This window comes from Mobula birostris, chromosome 7, assembly GCF_030028105.1.
Source record: "Mobula birostris isolate sMobBir1 chromosome 7, sMobBir1.hap1, whole genome shotgun sequence".
NCBI classification, from domain to species: domain Eukaryota; kingdom Metazoa; phylum Chordata; class Chondrichthyes; order Myliobatiformes; family Myliobatidae; genus Mobula; species Mobula birostris.
Window position 1 is genome coordinate 154,050,131 of NC_092376.1, and position 27,930 is coordinate 154,078,060.

General features: G+C 39.0%; 1 protein-coding gene across 1 annotated transcript in view; it reads right to left on the reverse strand.

Moving 5' to 3' along the window:
- Nucleotides 1–445: 445 nt before the first annotated feature.
- LOC140200518 (organic cation/carnitine transporter 2-like) overlaps nt 446–27,930 on the reverse strand; it is an 81,256-nt gene continuing 53,771 nt past the window's right edge. Inside the window, exons 5-10 of the mRNA XM_072263979.1 lie at nt 26,354–26,480; nt 25,112–25,212; nt 21,028–21,242; nt 13,193–13,375; nt 8,823–8,958; nt 446–6,289 (exon numbers count right to left, since the gene is read on the reverse strand). Of these exons, the coding sequence (XP_072120080.1) occupies nt 6,199–6,289; nt 8,823–8,958; nt 13,193–13,375; nt 21,028–21,242; nt 25,112–25,212; nt 26,354–26,480 (853 nt within the window). The 3' untranslated portion in view covers nt 446–6,198. The remainder of the gene's footprint in view (nt 6,290–8,822; nt 8,959–13,192; nt 13,376–21,027; nt 21,243–25,111; nt 25,213–26,353; nt 26,481–27,930) is intronic.

Genomic DNA, 27,930 nt, shown 5'->3' on the forward strand with positions numbered 1-27,930 from the left:
GAAACTCTTATTTTTAAATGGCATTATTAAATTCAAAACAATGAAAGCACTCAAATACTTTACTAATCACAGCCTCAGGATAGAGTGGTGCCCTTTTAAAACCACTGAATTACCACTAAGCTCCACATAGAATTAAGATGTGCAGGTTTTTCTCTGTAAATTTGACATGCTATGTTAGCACTGGAATGTGTGGTGACACCTCAGACTGCCCCACAACAACGCTAGGTGTGTTGGTTTTTAAACACAAATTACACATTTCACTGTATATTTCAATGTCCATATGATAAATAAATCTGAATCTGAATAAAATCTTAAAATTTGCAGTTGAAGTTCATGATTTGGCCATAATGTAAGTAATGAGCAGGTTAGAATACATCAGAAGGACATGTACTGTGTCAGCAACTGAAATGAGTTGAGAAAGCAACCAATTTAATAAAATAAATAATTGAATTTTAATTTAATTTTATTAGTTCTGAAGTGATAAACTGTACAACACAATATAAAAAGAATTACAGTCTATGGTCACTGATTTGATAGGATGAAAGTTCCATCGATGCAAAATCATAAGATTTTAAATCCTGCGGTACTTCATTGAAAAGTAGATATCAAAGTGCAAATGAAGCTCTTGTTTTTAAATGGCATTATTAAATTCAAAACAAAGAAAGCACCCAAATACTTTATTAATCACAGCCCAAGCCTCAGCTACTAAGTCATGTTCTAGCATCATTCATTTGAGTCAGAGTCAGAGAGAAGTACAGCCCAGAAACAGGCCCATCGGCCCATCTAGTCCATGCTGAAATCACTTAAACTGCCTACTCCCATCGACCTGCACCAGCACCACAGCACTCCATACACTTATTATCCATATACCTATCTAGACTTCTCTTAAACCTTGAGATAGAGCTTGAATGCACCACTTGTGCTGGCAGCTCATTCCACACTCACAACTCTCTGAGTGAAGAAGTTTCCCCTCATGTTCCCCTTAAACTTCTCACCTTTTACCTTTAACCCATGACTTCCGGTTGTAGTCCCACCCAACCTCAGTGGAAAATGTCTGCTTGCATTTACCATAACTATACCCCTCTTAATTTTATATACGTTTATCAAATGTCCTCTCAATCTTCTACATTCTGAAGAATATAGTCCTAATCTATTCAATCTTTCCTTATAACTTAGGTCCTCCAGACCTGGCAACATCCTTGCAAATTTTCTCTGCACTCATTCAAGCTTGTTTACATCTTTCCTGTAGATAGGTGACCAAAACCGCGCACAGTACCCCACATTAGGACTCACCATCTTATACAACTTCAACATAACATTCCATCTTCTGTTCTCATTACAATGATTTATGAAAGCCAATGTGCTAAGAAGTTTCTTTCCTATCTACCTGTGACACCACTTTGAAAGAATTATGGACCTGTATGCCCAGATCACACTCATCAGTGCCCTACTGTTCACTGTGTAAGACACACTAGCTTATAATTTCCTGGTTTCTGTTCAGAGCTTTTTTAAACAGTGGAACAACATTGGCTATCCACCAATCCTCTGGTACCTCTTCTGTTGCTAAGGATGTTTTAAATATCTCTGCTAGGGCCCTGGCAATTTCTGCATTTCGGTCCAAGAGAACATTTTGTCAGTCTCTGGGGAATCTGGAATCATGTCACGGTTATATACCATAAGGGGGATTAATGTCTGTATTCTAAATCATTGAGGAGTTTTGTTAGACAATAAGGAGCAGGATATGAAATGTACTTCCTGTTAAAAGAATGGAATCCAAGCTCCGAAGTTGAATGTACATCTACCTGAAGAAAAAACTGGGTTATGGGATTAAAATCGGAAATTATTTCAAATATTGTCATCAGCACAATGTATCAAAACTGAATGGTAAATGCTGGAAATACTCAGCAGATCAATTAGCATTGGCAGATAGAGAAACAGAATTAGTGATCTAATGTAAATCAGCCAGAAACATGATCTGTATTAAGAACATCACACACGAAATGCTGGAGGAATTCTGCAGGTCACACAGCATCTAAGGAAATGAATAAATGGTTGACATTTCGGATGCCAGATTGGCGGGGGGGTGGGGAAAGAGGACGTGCTAGAAGGTGATAGGTGAAGCCAGGTGGGTGGGATGAAGTAAAAAGCTGGAAGGTGATAAATGGAAAAGCCAAAGGGCTAAAGAAGAAAGAATCTGATAGAAGTGGAGAGTGGATCATCGGAGAAAGCAAAGGAAGAGGGGCACCAGTAGAGGAGATAGTTAGATGAGGAGAAGAGGTAAGAGAATGGGGAAATGAAGAAGAGGGGAGGGGGAGGGAACAATAATTTGACTAATAAAGGAAAATATCCTATTTTACTTTTTTAACCAACTTAAAATTCTCTGGATGTATACTTCAAGTTTCTCTATTTCACTTGATAACCTTCCATTTATTGTCGGTTGTCTTGTGCTCTGCTGTAACTCCCCGAATATATTATGTTACTCTGCTCTGGACAGAATTCTATTTTCCTCTGTTTTTCCTCAACAGATCAGATGACTTATATGTACAGAATGCAGTTGCTTGCTCTAATTATTTGCATGATCTGTGTGTTTTTCCTCTTTTTCTGTGCATTTTTTAAAATTGGTCTTTTTTAAAAATTGGGTTCTTTTGGGTTTCTTGCTTTGTGGCTGCCTGTAAGCAGATGAATCTCAACATTGTGTAATTTATACATACTTTGATAACAAATGTTCTTTGACTTTGACATTCATCTACTAGAACATGGAAGAGCACAGCACAGGAATAGGCAATGTTGTGTCAAACTAATTAAATTGGTAATCAAATGTCTCACTGAACTAATCTCTTTTGCCTAATCAATGCCCATATTCTTCCATTTCCTGCACATTCATGCAACAATAGGATGTAAGAGCTTTTCAAACACCTCTGTTATATTAACCTCACAGCAAAGCACTCGCCACTCCTTAAAAAATTGTAGCACACCTCTCCTTTGAACTTATCCTCTCTCACCTTAAATGCATATTCACTGGTATCAGACATTCCAACCCTGTCGACTCTGTCTGTGTTCACATGTCTAATCTGCTGTTCCAGAGAAAACAACACAAGTTTGTCCAACCTCTCCCTATGGCATGTTCTCTAAAAAAGGAAGCATTTAGCTAAACCTCTTTGTAACTTATCCAAATCCTTCACACCCTTCCTACTAGAATTAAATATAATACAAAGATGTATAGAAAGCTGTAACTTCTCAACTCTTGAACTCAATCCTGACTAATAAATACAGCCATGCCACATGCCTTCTTTACCACCCTATGAACCTGTGTAACCACTTTATGGGAGCTATGGACTTGGACCCCCAGGTCCCTCTGCACATCAAGGCTGTTACGGGCCTTGCTATTCACAGTGTACTGTCTCTCCATATTTGATCTCCCACCATGCAATATCGTTAACAGCCATGCACTCAGTGGGTGAGAAGACCGCCTTTCATAAATAATGGGCGTCAAGGGTGGGTATGATTTGGGGTTGAACCAAACAGGGAATGTCATGATGTTCTGATTAAAGAAACCTCAATTTGAGTAAATGGTACGTAGATGCTGCCCATACACAATTGTCAGTTGGCAAGAAGTTAGTTGTCTTTTCACTCACGTGTTGGACCCACGGTTTGCATGAAATCACACACCATGTTCCGAACTTCGCTCAAAATCCACCTCGAACAAATGAGTGCTCTTATCAGGAGTATTGGCCCCTCCTCCTTGGAGCCATTCATCTGCACAATGCACTTTGTGCAACAGAGATGCTGCTCCCACTGCATCCTCAGCCATCCTCCTTCCTATGCTCTCTGCAGCTCCCACCAAAACAAGATTCATGAACCACAATGTCCATCACAAATCTCTCTCCGCCCCGCTCTCTCAAACTTTCTCCTGATTCTGCCAACCTGATTGGCTGATACAGAATTCCTAAATTGAACATCATAGCCCCTTGTCTTTTAGCTGAAATCCAAAACATTTTAAAAGTAGACCACACTGCTTTTACAGAACTGCTGAAATGAAATCGCTACAGCATAGCAGTAAAAATCTTAACCAAGGCATTACACTCTAATCTTTCCTTCAGATTCCTCTCCAGTAACTTCCCTGTTAGCTGTGGTGGATATAAAATATGGAAGAAAATGCCAAACTTGAACGGGTCAAGGACAGTGGTAGCATTCAAGTCAGTTGTCTTTGTTCTTGCTATGAGGTCGAGGGAACAGAGGCTGTTATTTTGTGAAACAGTCCTGTCCTCTATTTTGTGAACTCAAGTAGCCTGGCTTGAGCAGTGTTTAAAGGTAGACAATGATGCTGCAGGTAACCTGCTGGATTAGAGATCATTTCCAAATAAGTTATTTGTGAGGTACTCTATGGTTAGATATAACATGTGGGTTTGTGACTTTTGGGATCTGTGTCTGCCCTGATTAATTCAAACTGGTTGCTGCTTTTGTAACTGATTTTAAACAAACAGCCATATGTTACCGGTTGTCAGTTGTCACTTGTGGAAGAGTGGCAACAAATGGATGCTGACTTGGACCACAGCCAATAAGGTGTTAAAGGTCAGTCTAATGAGCCACAGCCGATAAAACTGAAAGGAAACACTTGAATTGGTATGGAATGGATATAACAGCAGAGGTTTTCGGATACAAGATAGCAATAGCTCTCTCCAGAGTCCCACCATTGTAAGGAAGAACCCCCATGCCAGGGGCTGGGAGAAGAAAGGGTTGATCGTCTGGCGGACAGAGATCTCCTGTTTCAGTGTTATAAATTGGAAAAGTGGCCTGAGTGAGTATTGGTACAAAGGAATCAGTAAAATTCATGTTTTAAGTTGTTGGCCTGGGATCAACATAGTTATGCGGTTACTTGTGTAGAGTCAATAAAGTGCGAACTTTGATTAATTAATTGTTGTGTGGTAAGCTTCTGAACATACTTCTGTTGACGAACGGTCAACATCCCCACCACTGACATGAAACTCACCAGTCTAAGACTTCCAGTCATGCGCCCATTTTCCCTCTTAAATAACTGAACAAATTTAGCTACTCTTCAGTCCTCTTGGACTTTACCTCTGGCTAGAGAGGCCACAAGGATGTTTGTTAAGGTATTCAGTCCTTTATCCTTGAATGAGCTATCCTTCCCTAGTTATCCTCTTGCTCTTGATGTATAGAATGCCTTGAGATTCTCTTTAATCCTACCTACCAAGGGCTTTTCATGATCCATCTTGGCTTTCATTATTCCCTCATTGAGATCTTTTCTGGCTTCTTTGTAATCCTCAAGAGCTCTAGTTTAATTTAGCTTCCTAAACCTTACAAATGCTTCATTTTCACTCTTGACTAAGTTCACCACCTCTCTCGACTTCATTTAATCTGGAAAATACCTGCCCTATGCTCTGTGCAGTTGGTCTTTAAGCACCCTCTACATGTCAGATCTGGACTTGGCCAAAAACAGCTATTTCCAATGAACTTTTCCAAATTTATGCCTAATATTTTTGTGAATTGCTCTTCGCCAGTTTAATACTCTCCCACTAGGTCCATGCTTATCTTTAACATGTAAGGAGTTGATATCACTATTGCCCAACTGTTCTCCCACTGAAAGTCAATCACATGGTCAGGTCCGTAACCCATTTCTAGGCAAAAATTTCTTCTTTTCTTCCTTTCTGTTAAATACAAAGCAGTTTTTGTATTTTCTGCAAACTCTTTGTTACATATTAAAGAATTAGACTTAAATTGTAACAAGAATGAGCTTAACACGGGCCCTGTGAAATTCTACTGACAGAGGGTTTGGAGCAAAGCTGGATGAACATAGCAAGAGTTGGTAGCAGATAACATTACTGAAGGAAACCACTGGACGGGGTAGATATTGTGGCTTGTTTCATTGTATTTAATAAATTGCTCTATGAAGAAGAAAAATCAAGTGATTATAAGGTAATTTGATCCAAAGAAGCCCAGAAATTTCATTTTTTCCCATAATATCTTGCAGAAAATTTTCCAGAAAATATATTTCATTAGAATTTGGTAAGAACCATCAAAACCCGTCGCTTGCAGAGCACCTGAGCATTTTAGGGAGGACTCCCATTTTTCTCATTTTCACTTTATGTTTTCGCAGAAGAATCTGCTAATCCATGATCCAATTTGTGATGAAATCTTCAGTTGTTTGTCTGCCGCTATAGATCTGTGGTCAAAAAAGTGTCAAGCTGCTTCCTCAAGAATGATCACCCTGTTTTTTTCTGTTGTTTCATTTTTGCTTGAATTAGCGTGAACATATCTTCTACCTTTGAACCTATATTTGAATAAAAAATTAATCATAAAGAACGGACTTGAATATAAACATTTCCATGTTATACTGGCCAGATATAGTCAATTATTTCAAATGAATTTAGTAGTAAATCATTAAATTCCAGTGCCAGTTTTTATCAGCATGGGATATGCAAATTAATCAATGCATTATTATGCCGCACATTGCTGGCATGTGGGTTACTACGTATACACGGAGTTCACACAAGTTACCCATATATTTCTTGAGAGAATGATACTCAAAATATTTAAACAAGCAAAGAATGAGACAATCTGGTACTGTTTTATGTATGGTGTAGTTATAACATTCAAACCTGATGTATGCAATGTCCGAGAAGCTTAATTTTTCCTGATAACATTCAATCATGTGACATTCAGATTGTTGTTGGGATATGTTATGTTTTACTTTTCTTTAGTCAAGTAGAATTAAAGGATCATAAAAATTCATTCCTCCAAATCAATCCAAGCTGATTTTTCGAACACAATCCAGTGAGACCTGTCCGCCTGCTCTTTCGTGTAGCTTTGCAAACTCAGTTCTTGAGAAAGCTCTGATTGAATTTGTTTCCACCACTCTCACAGGCTCTCTCTCCCCTGACTCAACACTTCAATATGCCTTTTTCTGATCTTACAAGGTATTTACCGGCTGTTGTCATTTCAATAACACACTTTGTTTTAATATTGGCCGTTTCATCTTTTACAGTTTCTGATATTCCATGTATTGCTGACTCAGTCTTGGAACATCCTTATACTAATTGCCAGATATTTATTAAAAATGTTTTATTTAGCAGCATAGCAATTTGGGTATTTCAACCCCTCCTTTGTTTGTTTTCTTGATCACAATTTTCTTAATTGATTTAATGAACTGGTTATGTGATGTCCTCACATAACTATCTGCTTCAACTAACAGCATAATCTAAACTTAATCCAAACCTTCACAGTAGCTACTTTTTCACATCATTTTGTATTTTGTATATTCTTTGCAATTGGATATTACGCTTTGTCTTAACTGATCATCACACTTTGGTTCTCACCTTATGAGATAAATAAATGTAGTAAATCACATCACTGCCAAATTCCCTGAGGCTCTATCCCAGTAACCATGATCTTCAACTGCTCCATGAATGACCTATTATTACTTGATTATAACCATATATAACAATTACAGCACAGAAACAGGCCATCTCGGCCCTTCTAGTCCGTGCCAAACTCTTACTCTCACCTAGACCCACCGACCTGCACTCAGCCCATAACCCTCCATTCCTTTCCTGTCCATATACCTATCCAACTCAGGATATTTACTAATGATTGTATGGTTTCCTACACACTAATAAAACAGCAGATGTCTGCTATAGCAAGGATAAGCCAACATTTAATTTTGGGATGGCACATGGAAAGTAAATTTTATACCACGCAATGGCCATCTCCAACAAGAAAGGGCAAATAAATATTCTTGATATTTACTGGCACTTTTGAAAACTCCCTCAATATTTTCATAAAAACTATACTGTTGGTACAAGAGATCTGATGGTGAAAGTCCATCTTCTGATATCTGCATCAGAAGTACTACATTTCTACCCCATTCTGATGCTTGGCCTGAACAATAACTGTACCTGTTGACATGTCTGCATGCTCTTATGCATTGAGTTACTGCCACATGATTGGCTGGTTAGATATTTGCACTTATGAGTAGGTGTACCTAAAAAAAGTGGCTACAGAGTGCATATTCCATTCTTGCCCAGGTACTTGCCAACTTCTCCAACATTTGAGATGCTCAGCAGCTTTCAAGAAATAGCTGGACTGCATGATTAGGACCCTATCCACTGCTCCATTCATCCTCCCCCTCCATCATCATCACACTGTGTCTATAGTGTACATGACCTATGTTATGTGCTCTCTTTACTCACATAGGCTTCTGTGTAAATTCTGTGATCACTAAGATAGAAAAGGACATCTGATTCAAGCTAATTATACTACCTACAAGTTCTTGTCCAAGTTACTAACACCCATTATGTGAAAATTGTCTTCTATTACTTTGATGTCACTTCTGTATATTCTAGAACTTCTTACTGGACAGACTTGTAGAATCACTTTGGCTCCAACACTCATCTATATACTAGGGACAGTCTATAGTGGCCAATGAACCTACCATGTACATTTGGGTGTTCGAAGGAAACTAATGAGGCCAGTGGGAGAACGTGCAAACACCACATAGACAGAGCCAGAGATAATGATCAAATCCAGAACAATAGAGCAGGAAAGCATCAGCTCTATTAGCTGTGCTGTGGCAGCACCCCAAAACTCTGCAGTTGCTTAAGATCAGAAATGAAAGGTACCGGAAGCACCATATTTCATAATCAACTCCCCTCCCCCTGGTTTTCCATGACTGTTTAACAAAAAGAATTCTATCTTTTAATCTTCTCCATAAACAAACCTGACGCACATTCTACATTAGAGTCACTACCATTTAAGGCACAATACTTTGTATTAAGTGAGTAAACCATAAGGACTATAATACTTACCAATAGATTTTTTGTATTTGGTCCATAGTATCTGGGAGAGGAACATTAAATGTTTCGGGCAGAAACAAAACTGCAATTGCTGCAAACATTGTTAACACCCCGATCACAATAAGTGACAGATTCCCTTGATAAGCATCTGGAAAAACAAAGTGCACATTCACTTTAAAGTGAAACTCAGCAACTGAATATAACAAGCATGGGGACTTCATATAACTGAGGCCAAAATGCACTCAAATTATTTCCTCTACATGTATATCCAAGTCATATCCAAAATGTTTTGTTTCCACAATGTCCCTGATTTGGCTGCCCTTGTCAGTGAGGAGATGAGATGTGTCACTATCCACAGAAGGACTGAACTTGAGCAGTCGCTCTCCTCGATGCTGACAGAGGATGTTTTCAAAGTTCTGAGATTTATGTGATTATTGGTGTGGACTGTAGTTTATATTGGTCCCCTTTAGTTTTCTGTACTTTCTTTTTTGGTGCAAATGACAGGTTGGGAGTTTGGGGTTTGTGGGTTTGATGTGCTTGTGGGCAATATATTAGATTTTTGTGAGGGAGAGGTTTGGGTGTTTGGGATTTGATATTCTAGCAGTTGTTTTCCGGAGGGTGATCTGTTAGCTTTGTGTGAGGGAGGAATTGGTTTTGGAGATTGCGAGTTTTTGTTTCTTTTTCATGTGGGTGGTAGTTGATGTCTTTTCATTCAACAACCACCATGGCTTTTCTCTACTTCATGGCTATCTGGAGGAGAGTTGTATTCTGCATATACTTGGTAATAAAATGAACTTTTTCAAGACTGTGCGTGTAGCTTGTCACAGGATCCGGACTAGCGGGAAAAACGGGCTGAAAATAACAGATGGAATTTAATGCTGACAAGTTTGAGGTGGTGCTCTTTGGGAGGACCAACCAGGGTAGGTTTTACACAGTGAGCTGTAGAGCACTAAGGGGTGCAGTAGAACAGACGGATCTAGAAATTTCAATCCCTAATTCCTTGAAAGTTGTGTCATAAGTAGATAGGATCGTAAAGCAAGCTTTTGGCACATTGGCCTTCAGAAATCAATATATTGAGAACAGGAGTTAGGATGTCATGCTGAAATTGTATAAGACATTGGTGAGGCCCAATTTGGAATATTATGAGCAGTTTTGGTCACATACCTACAGGAAAGATGTAAGCAAGTTTGAAAGAGTGCAGAGTAAATTTACAAGGATGTTGCTGGGACTTGAGGACCCAGGTTATAGGAAAAGCTTGAATAGGTTTGGACTTTATTCCCTAGAACACAGAAGATTGAGGGAATATGTTGAATGTATTCTGTATTTCGCACTATTACTTTTTAATGCACATTTTGTATTTTTTCATATTTCAATGCTTAAATTTTGTATTTTAAAGTTTATAATTCTGACTGAACAACCTTGCAACAATAATTCCTTTCGGGATAAATAAAGTTTTATCTTATCCCACCTTACCTTTAGTTCTGATCTTTTTATTTTGAAATTAGCACTTTGAATAAGAAAATTATTTGTTTCAATCTCTAATTGAGGAAGGAATTGGAAAGTAGTCAGCTGTCAGTGATGACTGGGGTTTGGTGGATGGGATGTACAAACCCCATTTCCAGAAAAGTTGGGATATTTTCCAAAATGCAAAAAAAAATAAAAATCTGTGATATGTTAATTCACGTGAACCTTTATTTAACTGACAAAAGTACAAAGAAAAGATTTTCAATAGTTTTACTGACCAACTTAATTGTATTTTGTAAACGTACACAAATTTAGAATTTGATGGCTGCAACACACTTAACAAAAGTTGGGACAGAGTTAAAATAAGATTGAAAAGTGCACAGAATATTCAAGTAACACTGGTTTGGAAGACTCCACATTAAGCAGGCTACACACATCAAAGTTGCTGGTGAACGCAGCAGGCCAGGCAGCATCTGTAGGAAGAGGTGCAGTCGATGCTTCAGGCCGAGACCCTTCGTCAGGACCTGACGAAGGGTCTCGGCCTGAAAAGTCCACTGCACCTCTTCCTACAGATGCTGCCTGGCCTGCTGCGTTCACCAGCAACTTTGATGGGTGTTGCTTGAATTTCCAGCATCTGCAGAATTCCTGTTGTTTACATTAAACAGGCTAATTGGTAGCAGGTGAGGTATCATGACTGGGTATAAAAGTAGCGTCCATCCAAGGCTCGGTCTTTGCAAGCAAGGATTGGTCGTGGCTCACCCCTTTGTGCCAAAATTCGTGAGAGAATTGTTAGTCAGTTCAAAAGGAACATTTCTCAACGCAAGATTGCAGAGAATTTAGGTCTTTCAACATCTACAGTACCTAATATTGTGAAAAGATTCAGAGAATTCAGAGACATCTCAGTGCATAAAGGGCAAGGTCGGAAACCACTGTTGAATGCGCGTGATCTTCGAGCCCTCAGGCGGCACTGCCTAAGAAACCGTCACGCTACTGTGACAATTATAGCCACCTGGGCTCGGGAGTACTCCGGAAAACCATTGTCACTCAACACAGTCCGTCGCTGCATCCAGAAATGCAACTTGAAACTGTATTACGCAAGGAGGAAGCCATACATCAACTCTATGCAGAAACGCCGGCGAGTTCTCTGGGCCCGAGCTCATCTCAGATGGACCGAAGGACTGTGGAACCGTGTGCTGTAGTCAGATGAGTCCACATTTCAGCTAGTTTTCGGAAAAAACGGGCGTCGAGTTCTCTGTACCAAAGATGAAAACGACCATCCAGATTGTTATCAGCGAAAGGTGCAAAAGCCAGCATCTGTGATGGTATGGGGGTGCATCAGTGCCCATGGAATGGGTGAGTTTCATGTATGTGAAGGTACCATTGCATCTGAGGTGTATATTAGGATTTTAGAGAGACATATGTTGCCGTCAAGGCGACGTCTCTTCCCGGGATGTCCATGCTTATTTCAGCAGGACAATGCCAGACCACATTCTGCACGGGTTTCAACAGCGTGGCTTTGTAGACACAGAGTGCGTGTGCTTGACTGTCCTGCTGCCAGTCCAGATCTATCTCCTATTGAAAATGTACGGCGCATCATGAAGAGGAGAATCAGACAACGGAGACCATGGACTGTTGAGCAGCTGAAGTCTTATATCAAGCAAAAATAGACAGAATTTCCAATTGCAAATCTACTACAATTAGTATCCTCAGTTCCAAAACGATTAAAAAGTGTTATTAAAAGAAAAGGTGTTGTAACACAATGGTAAACATGCCTCTGTCCCAACTTTTGTTGAGTGTGTTGCAGCCATCAAATTCTAAATTTGTGTATGTTTACAAAATACAATTAAGTTGGTCAGTAAAACTATTGAAAATCTTTTCTTTGTACTTTTGTCAGTTAAATAAAGGTTCACGTGAATTAACATATCACAGATTTTTGTTTTTATTGCATTTTGGAAAATATCCCAACTTTTCTGGAAATGGGGTTTGTATATGATTGGTGGCAATGGGTTCCAATCAAGCTGGGTGAAGATCATGTGCTAAGGGAAGAGTGGAGTTTGTGTAAAGCAGTTAGGAGGGCTGAAGGAGGTAGAATAATTAAATATAATAGACTGACTTGTGTACCTGCACCGATCTGTGACATACTCAGTCAATGCCTCAGTCCACTCATGTGTACGAAAACCCTGTTTCCTTACACATGGATGGCATTGGCTTCTCACATTTAAATGAATAACACCTGGGAATGGCACCTCTATGTGCTTCGTTCCTGTGTGCATTACACAACAGATATACGAGAACGCAGAATTAAAAGTATTGACTTTGAGAATCACTCTGAAATCCCCCATTTTATATTGATAATCTAATCGCAATTAGATCAAGCAACTCACAAATAAGCAATGCTTTCTTAACATGGAAGGCAGATTAGATCAGTACTCTTCCTGGCTGTGCCTTTAATTCATTTGGTGCTCTCTGACCATGGAAGAGCTCAAGCTTACCAATCGATTTTGAATGTTCCCCATCTAATTTGCAGCAGACAGCCAACTAGGCAGGGCAGAAAACTTCCATGATTGTAGTCTGCCTAGTCATATAAATAGCCATGTTGGTTAAACAAAGGAACGTATTTGTACTCCAGAATTGCCTACTCTCTTCCTCATCGTACCAAAGATCAGAAATGTGGAACAGAAATGCATCAAAAAAACTCAGCAAGTTAAAGTGGGACTGTCACATCTCATACTCATTGTTGCTCTGAAGTTCATTATTAGACTCATTCAGGCCATGAAATTTTAAATAAAAGGAAGTCTTTAATTCTGCTGCAAAGAAAATGGCTTTACAAAATTATTATATAAATTACTTATATATTGGGATAGCGTCAAAAGTCTATATAGTATTGATTAATTAGTGATGATTGATTGTTACCTTACCAAGCAAAATAATGTAAGGTGAAATGACACTGCCGAGCCTGGATGCCATTGCACTCACTCCAATGCCTGTGTTTCTCACTGGAGTTGGATACAGTTCAGCGGTGTAGACAAAAACCATGGAAAAGGCACATGTATTTCCCAATTTTCCAATTAACACCAGCACTGTAGCAAGTGATAAAAAATCTGGAACAAACAGAAATAGTTGTGGACTGGATATAAGATGCTCTGGTTTGCAAGTGACTGGCTGTATAGATCTGTCCACATGTTGGAAACATGGGTGAATGAGTTAACACGTTCCAATGTTAGCAAACATTGAGACGCTCTGGTGTCTTTCCTCTGATATTAAAATTATTGGAAAGAATAAAAAGCTCTAGATATGTATTTCTGGTAACTGAGATCCTGTGCTGAAGATACACATTATAAAATGTATTTCCAAAATTACTGCTAAACATTTCGGTCCAACATAAATGAGGTGCAGTAAATAAAAACAGCTTTCTTCTTCAACAACAATAATAATTGCAAAAACAAACTTTATAACATTTTACAAGAGATAAAGCAGTTCTAATTTGATAAAGAGAGGCAGACAGAAAAACAGACACTGAGCTGGTGAGGGAGAATTGAGCATGTTAGAGATAGTAATTTCTGCTTTATGGGTCTCAAGTTAGATATTGAAAGGGGAATGTATGGACTGGAAATTAAGGTCAAAATTGGAGGAAAGCCATTTTAATATTGTAAGTCAAAAGCTGGAGCAGTAGTTTGCAGATAAGTTTTCATCAGTAAGTGGGAGTCATTCAAAAGTAAATTAATGAGAATTTAGGAGGATCATGTTCCTAAAAGGGTGATAGGTACGGACAGCAGTTCCACGGAACCTGGCTACCCAGGGATATTATGAGCCAGATAAATATATTAAGAAACAATAATGGTTAATTGCTTCAAGAGTACAGCCAGTATTGGTATAGAGGAACTTAAAACAGAAATTAGGAGAACAAAGAGGAAGCATACAGTATCACTGACTGACGCGCTTTTTCTAAGTATATTAAGGAGATTTGAGTTTCAAATCTGGGAAAGAATGCCTTCATGAGTTGAGGAGGTAAATACTCCTGGGCTTTACGACTCTGTAGCATCCAAGTATTTGGATAAACCCTTGAATTGTCAGTTTTTAGATGCAAGTTCAATATGATGTCTGTATAATCAGTTGGTCATGGTGGGAAAAAATAATTTGTCTCTGTGTTGTATAATTCCATATTATTAGGAAAACAAATAGTCAAAGAAGATAGTTTTAAAGAAGGTCATAAAGGTAAAAAAAATAGTCGAAGGACAAACAGTTTACTGAATAAACTCAGTAGCGGGAGCTTTGGGGTAGAAAGCCCAAATGCCGAAGGTGGAATGAAGAGGTAGGAGATACTAAAGATATGTATTATAGACAGGTCCAGCAAATGTTAATATGGCTCCTTAACGACAGAGGCAGGAGATTCTCCAAAGGGTAATAAGGACCGAGCAGGGAAATTCCACAAATATTGTGTCTGCCATTACAAAAGAAGACACAATAAAACTGCAGGAAATACTATGGAACCAAACGAATCAGTAAATGAAGAAAGAAGCTTTAGTAAAAATACAGTTTGACTAGTGCAGAGATTGCAGGGGCCTTGGTAAAGAAATTTAAAACATCTTTAGCCAAGATGCTGGAGGACTGCAAGATTACTTATATCATTCCATTGTTCAAGAAAGGCTCTAAGAATAAGGTGAGCCCAATGACATAAGTGGCTAAATTATCAGAAGATATTCTAAGGGACTGTATAGGTAGGGGGCCTGATCAGGGATTTTCAACCTGCTGTACCTTTGTGCATGGGTGGCCATGCCTAACCGATATTGTGAAGTTTTTTTAAGGAAGTTACTAGAAGGTTGATGAAGAAAAATCAGTGGATATTGTCTACCTGGACTTTATCTAGGCTTTTGATAAAGTCCTACATGTAAGTCTGGTCAAAAAGGTTCAGTCATTTGGCATTCAGGATGAGGTAATAAATTAAATTCGAAATTGGGTTCACAGACATGAAAAAATCTGCAGATGCTGGAAACCCAAAGCAAAACACAAAATGCTGGAGGAACTCAACAGGTCAGGCAGCATCTATGAAAATGAATAAACAGTCAATGTTTTGAGACAAGAAGACCCTTCATCAGGAATGGGAAAAAGATGACAATTCAGAGCAAGAAGGTGGGGAAGATGTTCAGTCCTGATGAAGGGTCTGGGCTTGAAACATACCCTGTTTATTTATTTCCGTAGATGCTGCCTGACCTGTTGAGTTCCTCCAGTATTTTGTGTGTTTTGCCTTCAAAGTTGGGTTTGCAGGAGTAGCCGGAGAGTGTAGTAGTCCTCTCTGACGGGAAGCCTGTGAATCTGACATGGATTGGTGCTAGGTTTGCTGTTGCTTGTCATTTATGTCAATGGTCTGGATGATACTAGAAACATAAAAAAACCTACAGCACAACACAGGTCCTTTGGCCTGCAATGCTGTGCCGAACATGCACTTACTTAGAAATTACCTAAGGTTACCCTTAACCTTTTATTTTTCTAAGCTCCATGTACCTCTGCAGGAGTCTCTCAAAAGACCTTATTGTATCCGCCTCACCACCTTCACCAGCAGCCCATTCCACGCACCACCACTCTCTATGTAAAAAGCTTACCCCTGACATCTCCTCTGTACCTACTTCCAAGCACCTTAAAACTGTGCCCTCTCATGTTAGCGATTTCAGCCTTGGGAAAAAGCTTCTGACTATCCACATGATAAATGCCTCTCATCATCTTATGTACCTCTATCAGATCACCTATCATCTTCCATTGCTCCAAGGAGAAAAGGCTGAGTTCACTCAACCTATTCTCATAAGGGATGCTCCCCAATCCAGGCAACATCCTTGTAAGTCTACTCTGCACCCTTTCTACAGTTTCCACATCCTTCCTGTAGTGAGGTGAACAGAACTGAGCACAGTACTCCAAGTGGGGTCTGACCAGGGTCCTATATAGCTGTAACATTATCTCTTGGCACTTAAACTCAATCCCAAGGTTGATGAAGGCCAATGCACCGTATGCCTTCTTAACAAGAGTTAACCTGCGCAGCAGCTTTGAGTGTCCTATGGACGCGGACCCCAAGATCCCTCTGATCCTCCACACTGCCAAGAGTCTTACCGTTAATACTATATTCTACCATCATACTTAACCTACCAAAATGAACCACCTCACACTTACCTGGGTTGAACTCCCTCTGCCACTTCTCAGCCCAGTTTTGCATACTATCAATGTCCCACTGTAACCTCTGACAGACCTCCACACTATCCACAACACCCCCAATCTTTGTGTCATCAGTAAATTTACTAACCCATCCCTCCACTTCCTCATCCAGGTCATTTATAAAAATCATGAAGAGTAGGGGTCCCAGAACAGATCCCTGAGGCACACCACTGGTCACTGACCTCCATGCTGAATATGACCCATCTACAACCACTCTTTGTCTTCCGTGAGCAAGCCAGTTCTGGATCCACAAAGCAATGACCCCTTGGATTCCATGCCTCCTTACCTTCTCAATAAGCCTTGCATGGGGTACCTTATCAAATGCCTTGCTGAAATCCATATACACTACACCTACTGCTTTACCTTCATCAATGTGTTTGGTCACATCCCCAAAAAATTCAATCAGGCTCGTAAGGCACAACCTGCCTTTGAAAAAGTCATGCTGAATGTTCCTAATCATATTATGCCTCTCCAAATTTTCATAAATCCTGCCTCTCAAGATCTTTTCCATCAACTTACCAGCCACTGACGTAGGACTCATTGGTCTATAATTTCCTGGGCTATCTCTACTCCCTTTCTTGAATAAGGAACAACATCTGCAAATCTGCAATCCTCCGGAACCTCCCCCGTCCCCATTGATGATGCAAAGATCATTGCCAGAGGCTCAGCAATCTCTATTTTATCTTTACAATAATGTAAAGTGAAATGTGTAGTTTATGTCAAATCAAATCAGCGGGAATTGTGCAGGGCAGCTTACACTTCTGGTGCCAATGGAGCATGCCCACAACTCAAACCCTAACTGTACCTCTTTGTAATGTGGGAGGAAACCAAAGCACCTGGTGGAAAGCCTTGCAGTCACGGCACAAAGATAGAAACATAGAAAACCTACAGCACAAAACAGGCCCTTCGCCCCACAGAGTTGTGCCGAACATGTCCCTACCTTAGAAATTAATAGGCCTACCTATAGCCCTCTATTTTACTAAGCTCCATGTATCTATCTAAAAGTCTCTTAAAACACCCTATCGTATCCGCCTCCACCACCATTGCCGGCAGCCCATTCCACGCACTCACCACTCTCTGAGTAAGAAACTTACCCCTGACATCTCCTTTGTACCTACTCTCCAGCACCTTAAACCTGTGTCCTCTTGTGGCAACCATTTCAGCCCTGGGAAAAAGCCTCTGACTATCCACACGATCAATGCCTCTCATCACCTTATACACCTCTATCAGGTCACCTCTCATCCTCTGTCACTCCAAGGAGAAAAGGCCGAGTTTACTCAACCTATTCTCATAAGGCATGCTCCCCAATCCAGGCAACATCCTTGTAAATCTCCTCTGCACCCTTTCTATGGCTTCCACATCCTTCCTGTAGTGAGGTAACCAGAACTGAGCACAGTACTCCAAGTGGGGTCTGACCAGGGTCCTATATAGCTGCAACGTACAAACACTTCACAGATAGAAGTGGAAATTGAACCCTGATCTGATAGCCGGCACTATAAAGTGTGTCATTAACCACTGTGAACTGGATTAGCAAATTTGCAGATGACAGCAAGATTGAGATTGTAGTGGACAGTGAAGAAGGCTTGCAGTGGGATCTGGACCATCTGGAAAAATAGGCTGAAAAATGGCAGGTGGAATTTAATGCAGATAAGTGTGTAGAGTTCTACTTTGGGACACAAACCTGGGTAGACCTACACCATGAATACTAGGGAACTAAGGAGTGTGGTAAAACAGAGAGTTCTGGGAATACAGAACCATAATGCCCTGAAGGTGGTGTCATAACTAGATAGGGTCGTAAAGACTGCTTTTGGCACAATGGCCTTCATAAATTAAAGTCCTAAGTGCAGGAGTTGGCATGTTATATTGATGTTGTATAAGACATTGGTGAAGGCTAATTTGAAGTATTATGTGCAATTCTGGTGAACACGTGCCTACAGGAAAGATTATCAATAAGATAGAAAGAGTACAGCAAAAAGTTACAAGAATGTTGCTGGACTTGAGGACCAGAGAAATAGAGAAAAATTAAATAGGTTAGAAATTTTTCCCCTGGGAATGAGGGGATATTTTACAGAGGTGTACAAAAATATTATTATTTTCATAATTTTTAAAAATGTATTTCTACAATAGAAGTACAGAACTACAATTTATACAGCGCAAAACAAACAAATCCAATATATAATTCATAACAATAAAAAAAGCACCCAAAATAGAATTATGGAAAATTAGTATCCAGCAGGCCAACCATTTCTGCGTGTAAAAGAAAAAAAAAGTTAATCAGAGCATTCAACCCCAGAGAACTGTAAATATATATAGAAAAAAAGAAAGTATAATGCCGACTACCAAAAGTATAATGTAATCCACAACAAAAACCTATATAACTTACAAAAAAAAGCTGAAAGTAAGGGTTTGTAGCCTACAAAAAAAGGATAAACTTAATCTAAAGAAGAGTTATGAAAATATTCAAGAAAAGGTCCCCACACCTTATGAAACTTTATGTCCGAATTAAGAAGTGAATAATGAATCTTTTCAAGGTCTAAACAGGACATAATATCACTAAGCCATTGATCGTGAGTGGATGGGGCAGCATCTTTCCACCTGTAAAGAACCAACCGTCTAGCCAAAAGAGAGGCAGAAGGTAATATTTGACGTTTAGTCGGACTCAAGTGCATATCTACTTCACCCAATGTGCCAAAAAGAGCAACCAGAGGGTTAGATTCTCTTCGATTTAGCTATAGAGCCACTTGCCATTGCGTTTCGTAGCTGTGCTGAATTGACAGGGATTTGGAGGGGAGGTGTTGAGCATAAAGTTTCCCTTTATGCTGACGATCTTTTAGTTTTTATATCAAACCCGACTACCTCCTTACCCTTAATGTTTTCACTTCTTAATAAATTTAGTCAGCTTTCTGGTTATAAACTTAATTTACATAAGAGTGAAATCTTTCCAATTAATAGAGAAGCACAAGCTTTAGTATTCCATGACCTCCCTTTTAAAGTAGTTAACAATCAATTCACTTATCTTGGTATTACAGCAACAAGGAACTTTAAGAATCTTTTTTGAGAAAATTTTACCAATCTTCTAAACTCTACAAGACAGAGTTTGACACAGTTGTCACCCTTGTCCATGTCTCTTGTAGGTCAGATTAATGTTATTAAAATGTATACCCTTCCTAAATTTTTGTATCTATTTCAGTCTTTACTAATTCTTATCTCCAAAGCTTTTTTTGATGGGTTAGATTCTATTATTTAGTCCTATCTATGGAAGGGTAAACACCCTCATCTTAATAAAGCTCACCTTCAAAAATCTAAAAAGGAAGGTGGTATGGCCTTGCCTAATTTTTGTTTATGTTATTGGGCAGCTAATATTCATTGTCCTGTCTTTTGGTCTTTCTTCCAAAATAAGTCTGACTGCCCAAAATGGGTAGCAATAGAGTTGAACTCTACTAAGGATTTTTCTATTTCTGCACTTCTCGGTTCCGCACTTCCTTGTCATTTGCCTAGACTTGTTGTTCATTGTCTTGTCAGACATACTTTAAGAATATGGGCTCAGTTTAGAAAATTTAATGGTCTTCATGGTTTTTCTCTCTCTAGCCCTATTTTACACAATCATCTTTTCCTACCTTCTATGCGGGATTCAACATTTTATGATTGGTATAGAAAGGGTATTAGGCGCTTTGAAGACCTTTTCATAGATAATCGTTTTGCAACTTTTCAACAACTGTCTGTAAAGTTTACTGTATCTAATACTCATTTCTTTAGATATCTTCAAATTAGACATTTCTTTAACCCTTTAATATCGAACTTTCCTAAGATGCCTGAGAAAAATGTTCTGGACTTGTTTCTTTGTATCAATCCATTCGGTAAAGGTTTAATATCTGCTGTTCGGGATAAGTTAGTGATCTTGAGGTGTGCCCCCTTCAATAAAATTAGAACTGCCTGGGAACATGATCTAAATATCTCCTTATCTGATGTAGTTTGGGATTCAATTTTTCAGTCAGTCAACTCACCCTCTCTATGTGCTCACCACCGCCTTTTGCAGTTTAAGGTTGTACACAGGGTTCATATGGCTAAAACTAAATTATCGTGGTTTTACCCTGACATTAGTCCTGTTTGTGATAACTGTAAAGGGGCTAAGGTTTCCCATATTCATATGTACTGGGCCTGTCCCAGTCTAGAGAAATTCTAGAGAGAAGTTTTTTCAACCCTATCGCATATTCTTAATTGCCATTTAGGTATACAAAATTATGAAGGGTATAGAGGGGTAAAACAGGCATTTTTACTGCAGTTGGGTGAAACTAGAACTAGAGGTCATATTTTAAGGGTAAAAGGTGAAATTTGGTCCAACATCTCAAAATCATACCACTGTTAAAATCAGTGAAGTTAGTTGATGTAAAGAATGTGAAGAATTTCAGAGTTGTTGGCATACTCTGCCTGCATACCAAAACCACTCAGAATTACAGCTCCTGTATATTTCAATTGATCATGGAATACTGCTTTATAATTCTTGTTAGCAAATATCACAATAGGATCAATATAGAAGCAGTGTAAAACTTACGTGATGGGATCAGATGAATGAAGAGCAGGATACTTGCACTAAGAAAAAGAATGACTGGAAGGCTGAACTTGCGTGGATATTTCCTGAAGAGAAGCCATGTTGCTATGTTAGCTGGAATCTCTGAAGCAGCAAAGAGGAAACAATTCAGATAGTCATCACCATGGAGATTGGGTATGTTCAATGACAGACCATAGTATCCCATTGATATAATCATCCTGTAAAAACAATTTTAAATACTCTTATAAAGCAAATTCTTATGTTCTCCCTAGTTTATTTCTTAGAATTTCTTTCATTTGATTTCATGTTGTCCAGAGACGTTGCTGATGTGTGGCTTTTGCAGCATTATTTTAGTTACAAAGTTCAATGTTTAAAATACAGTAATATGTATTATCAGAGTCTTTACATGCCATCACATGCAGCCCTGGGATTCTTTTCCCTCTGGGTATACCTCGCAAACCAGTTGAATAAGAACTGTAAACAGGATCCAAGGAACAAGGTACTGCGCAGACGCAAATATAAGTTATAGCTATAAAAATGAGAACATGAAATAACAAGATAAAGAGTCCTTCAAGTGAGATCATTGACTGTGGGAATACCAGAAAAAGAATGAGTGTAGTTATCCCCTTTTGTTCAAGAGCTTGACGGTTGAGAAGTAGTACCTATTCTTGAACCTAGTGGTGAGAGTCTCAGGCACCAGTACCTTCTACCTGATGGCAGCAGTGAGAAAAGAGCATGATTTGGGTGCTGAGGATCTTTGACGATGGATGCTGCTTTTCTACAGTAACGTTTCAATGGTTGGGAGGGTTTTAACTGTAATGTACTGGGCCGAATCCACTACCTTTTGTTGGATTTTCCACTCAAAGGCATTGGTGTTCCCATACCAAGTCAATACACTTTCCACGCACACCTATAGAAGTTTGTGAAGGATTCTGATGACATGCAAGTCTCCACAGACTCCTAAGGAAGTAAAGGTGCTGTCGTGCTTTCTCTGCAATAATATTTATGTGATGGGCCCAGGACAGCTCCACTGAGATAGTGACAGCCAGGAATTTAAATCTACTGACCCTCTCCACCTCTGATCCTCCAATGAGTACATGGACCTCTGGTTTTCCTCTCCTGACGTCTACATCAGTTCCTTGATCTTATTGACATTGAGTGAGAGGTTGTTGTTACAGCAGTCAGCAACATTTTTAACCTCCCTCCTGTCTGATGATTCATCACCATCTTAGATACAGCCCACAAAAGCAGTGTCATCAGCAAACTTGTATATAGTGTTACAGCTGTGCTTAACTACACAGTCAGAGCAGTAAAGCAGATAGACTTAAATAAAAGTTTCTTAACTGGACAGTAAAATATATTGTACTGAATATTATCATGTTGTAAACTCCTCAGTTTTCCTGATGAAAAATTACCGACTATTATCTACCCCACAAGAAAGTAGTCTTTCTGTGGGTGATATTAATAACCTTAGGTGGCTGACAAAAGAAGAGTTATTCAATTCAACAAGACCAGATGAAATAAAACGGGAGAGCCAAAGTTAAAAAATAATTTCTTCCTCTTCTTTTTCCATTCATCTCCTTCTATTTACATCAGTTTTGGGGAGAAAATACAACTACAGATGCTAGATAGCTGAAATACAAACAGAAAATGCTGGCCTCAGCAAGTCAGACAGCTATTGTTGAGGGAAAACAGGAACATTTCATCTTGATAACCTTTCAGCAGAACACTGAAAATGTAAGAATCAAACATTTTTAAGATGAGAATCAGAATCAGGTTTATTATCACCCACATATGTCATAAAATTTGTTAATTCAGCAGCAATACAGTGCAATATATAATAATATAGAAAAAATAAATAAGTAAATCAATTACAGTAAGCATATATATGTATATTAAATAGTTAGATTAAAAATAGCGCAAAACAGAAATAATATTAAAAAAATGTGAGGTAGTGTTTACGGGTTCAATGTCCATTTAGGAATTGGATGGCAGAAGAGGAAAAGCTGTTCCTCCTGTGTATTCAACTGGCAAGTGGTGACCAGTAAGTTTCCTACCATGTACTTACTTTAGCCAGAGTTTACACTCAGAAAGTTGGAAAAGACACCACTCAAGCTTACCTTGGTGAGTTGAAAACCTTAGCGATGTGCAGTGGGAAAGATTATGATGAAATCCTGAGACAGATGTTAACCCCGATCAGAGAAACCCTTACGATTGAGAGAAGGGCAACAGTCACAGTTCAAACTGCTGAAGACGTATGTAACAAGACCAGATCTCTTCAATTCAGAGCAGACTCCTCTGATACTAACCGGACAGAAACAGCTCTAGCTGCTATGCAGAATAACTCAGTCCCTGTAAAATAAACTAATGGAGTTGCCATGAACCCATTCCTCACTTCCAGTGATCTAAACCCCACCCTTCAGATATTCAAAGAGTCGTAGTGGAGCATATTGTGCACAGTAATGACTAGATGGCTCAAGGCCGTCCACCAGCAAGGCTCCAAACATTTTCTGGTAGAACCTCTCGTCCACCTAATGAGGTGGATTATGAGATTTGGTGTGCTAGTGTTGAACTGCTTTTGTAAGAGCCAAGTGTGTCTGATCTTCATAGAACATGGAAAATATGGGAAAATATGAGAAAATACTCTTCCACTAGCTTCTGACATCATCAAGTCAATAATCCCTGGAGTTTCACCTGCTATTTAGGTATAACTCCTAGATTCACTTTTGCTACCATGGAAGATGGTGATGAATTATTCACCAAATAATTGAACACAGAACAGAACACTGGTGAAAAGCCATCTGCCTACCTACAGCGGCTCCAGGTAGTGTTGACACTGATTGTAAAGCGAGGTGGAGTTGCTGAATCTGAGTCTAACAAGCACTGCTATCACACTCTCCCTCATGAGTAGTGCAACCCCTCCACCTCTTTTACACCTAAAGAAACAAAATCCAAGGATATTGAGCTGCCAGTCCTCTCCCTCATGTAACCAAGTCTCTGTATGGCAACAAGTTTGTGGTTTTATGTACTGATCCAGGCTCTAAATTCTTCCTCATCACCCATAATATTCCTAGCATTGAATTAAACACATTTCAGCTCATCAGTCCCACCATTTATCAGCTTCTTCCTTCCTCTCTTTCCTTTCAGTCTTATTTGTTGCAGCACCTTTCTCATCCAAAACCTTACCACCTGTTGCCCTGTTGCTGTGATTCTCAAACCCTTGCCACTTTGGTTTAATACCTAGCAAACTTCCTGGTGAGAATTCTGGTTCCCCTCCAGCTAAGGTGCAAACCATCTTGCTTGCTTCCACCTGCCCTGGATGACTGCTCAATGATCCATAAATCTGAAGCCCACCTCTAGCACCATCTCTGTACTGAACTGTAATATATTTCTACTTCTAACCTCACTGGCACATGGCATGGGTAGTAATCCTGAGAATACCACCCGGGAAGTATTGCTTTTTAACTTTCTATCTGGCTCTCTAAAGTCACTTAACAGGACTTCATCCCTTCTCCTATCTGCCACTGGTACAGTATAGATGGTGAATTCTGGCTGCACACACTTCGCTCTCTGAATGTTCAGTATCTACAGCGAAGCGTACTTGATCTTGGCACCAGCGAGTCAACACGCCATCCTGGAATCCTGCCCATCTGCATCCCCTCCCCCACTGCCAACCGTATCCAAGCAATGTGTTACTGAAGGAAATGACCACAGGGAACGTTACACTGCTTGTTTACTTCTCTTACTTCTCCTGGTGGTCAGCATTTTAAAATGTTAGCAATTTGGCACATTAATATTCTTCTGAGACAATCAATAGAGGTTTCTTTAATGTCTCATTTGAGATGATGCACCTCTGTCATTACCACATGCCATTAAGTGTCTTGCACAGAAAATTAACAAATACTTGGCTGGATCAAAGTGTGAATATTTGGAAAATACTTGATTCAGCAAAACTGACCACCAATTCAATCAGATCTGTGGGAAAATATCGAGAGACTAAGCAGTTCCAGGACATACTCACAAAGTCCTTAAAACCAGATTTTTTTTGTGTGTGTTTCTGTGTATTTTGCTCGACTCCAATACTTACCACAGCAGAATGTTAATGATTGTGATGGTTCGGATATTACAGGTTTTTAACAACTGACTAAATGGAACAGATTTTACTTTATTGTCCTTTATGTGCTTGAGCTGGAAGAAAAGCAGAGAATTCAAAATTGCATTAGCTTAACAAAAAAAATCTGTATTATTTTCCACATCTCTTGGTTCATATGAACAATACAAAAGACCAATTATTCAATTTCCTTTATGACTTTTTATGTGGATATCCAAAAAGGTGTATATAGACTGCAAATATGTTCATCACTTTCCAAACGTAGGAATCGTTCCTCTTCCCAAACTGGTAGCAATCCCTGCCCAGTAGAAATTAATTTGAACACAATTAATTATATAGATTGATAAAATTAGCTGAATATTCTCCAAATTTAAATTCAAGTTAGATTCTGGATAGAAACAACATGAGGATCGAAGTAAGCTGCAGAGTTGTAAGATTAGTCAGCTCCATCATGGGTGTTATACTCTGTAGTATCCAAGACATGTGCAAGCAACAGTGCCTTAAATAGCTGATGTCGATCATTCAGGAACCCACCACCAAGACATGCCCTCTTCTCATTGCCACCATCAGGAAGGAGGCACAAAAGCCTGAAGGCACACACTCAGCAATTCAGGAACAGCTTCTTCCCCTCTATCCTCCAATTTCTAAATGGACATTGAATCCATGAACAGTACCTCACTACTTTTTTTATTGCCTGGTGTTTCTCTTACCCCTCCCCCCACCTTTCAAATCTGCTCCTCAGCTTTTTTTCTCCAGTCCTGCAGTCCGGTTGAAGGGTTTTGGCCCAAAACGCCGATTGTATGTTTTTCCATAGATGCTGCCTGGCCTGCTGAGTTCCTCCAGTGTGTGTTGCTTGGATTTCCACCACCTGCAGATTTTCTCTTGTTTGTTTTATATATATATATATATATATATATATAACAAAGAGATATTGTTATATCTCTATCTCTCTCTCTCTCTCTCATATTACAGAGCACATGTGAAAAAAAATAACTGGGGGATGTAGGACGCACTTGTAGAACCAAATTAGATCACAGAGTAAACACTTTTTGAATAGAAGAGAAATGAAAACTGAGATAAAAAATGTAGCTTTGTATTGCATGCATTAAAGTGAATCTCAGGGCTATATTTGGTGACATACTTCATATGTACTTCAATAATAAATTTACTTTGAACTTTGAATCACAAAGAAACAAAAAGGTGGCATTGTTGTAATACCTCATCTTCACTGAAAAGCTTCGCTGGAGGAGTGACACCATTTTTATTTGCCATGAGTCGAAGTATTGATTCAGCTTCCTCTACTCTTCCTTTAGATAATAGCCAGCGTGGAGATTCAGGAATAAACCTAGAATTAAATAAGTTATTTTATAACATGACTATTGAAGGCCTAATGGACTTGTAATGTTACTACTAAGATGGGCAGCATGGTAGAGTACTGGTTAGTACAACACTTTACGGTACAGGCGACACAGGTTCAATTCCCACAGCTGCATGTCAGGAGTTTGTATGTTATCCTCGTGATCACGTGGGTTTCCTCCCACAGTCCAAAGATATACCAGATGGTAGGTCATTGGTCGTTGTAAATTGTCAAATGCTTAGGCTAGTACTAAATCGGGGAATTGCTGGGTGGCTAGAAAGACCACTACGTCTCAATGAAGAAAATACTTCTTAATAATAATAAATATCATGAAGTTGTATTTAAATGTATTAGTTGATTCAGAAATTAGTAATGACTATGAGATGATGTAAGTTATGTGTAATGTAGATGTTAACCTTTAACATGTTTTCTAAGGTCTCAGATTGTGAACATTATTGACAAACGTCTATGATTGCAACATGCTCACTGAGATACTGGATGTGTGCTGGAGGTGTGAAGGTGAAAAAATCAAGTCAATGAGAAGGTGAAGAGAACATTTTAAAAACATAAAGAATCAGCAAATTGAGAAGAGAAAATGATAATGCAGATATTCATAAGGAAAATAATTTAGTAACAGTATCATGAATAGAAGGACAAAATATATGGACGAAATGAAACTAGTGAAAGACTAAAGTTGACAAGCATAATAGTAACATGAGCAATTCAAATTTTAATAACGTTTAATAGCAATGCACTCTATTGGAAAGAAACTTGAAAAAATTTAGCCATTACTCTCAAAAGAAACTCTGGTGAAAAACATTAATGAAAATACTTCTACAAATATACAGGAGTGACAATATATATTTACTGTCATGAAACTGATGGTATCATTAATCTATGGCATTACATAGTGTCATTAATGTATTCTACTTTGTCTCAGAAATACATCCTCTTGACTCAGTTATGAAAGAGAGTAGAATGTGCTTTGTCCAGAATATATAATGTTGCACTTTTGCCCAGGGATGAATTGTATCAGATATATTTCATATGAACAAGAAAGAAATGAAGGAAGTTCACGTGTTCCATAATATGATGATAAATGTGTCCGCCAAAAAACAGAGCCAATCTCTGCATTCATGCCATAAGTTGAGGCATCACAGGCAAGCTTCAATGGATGATGTGGATCAATATGTGTGAGCATACTGTCTCACTTCTCCATTTCCTTTACCTGTTGGAAAGCCATTCACACTGATTTGTCCATTGCAATTTTTTTCCCGATCTGTAGTAATGAGTACAAGGTGTGGAGAAGATTAGCCAGGTTTGGCAGGAACCTGTTATAATAATTAACAAATTCTAAAATGGATTACGACTGTGACACATCCTTTGGCCTTGGGGAATCCACCACTACTTGAACTTTCTCAGTACACGTGTGCTGATG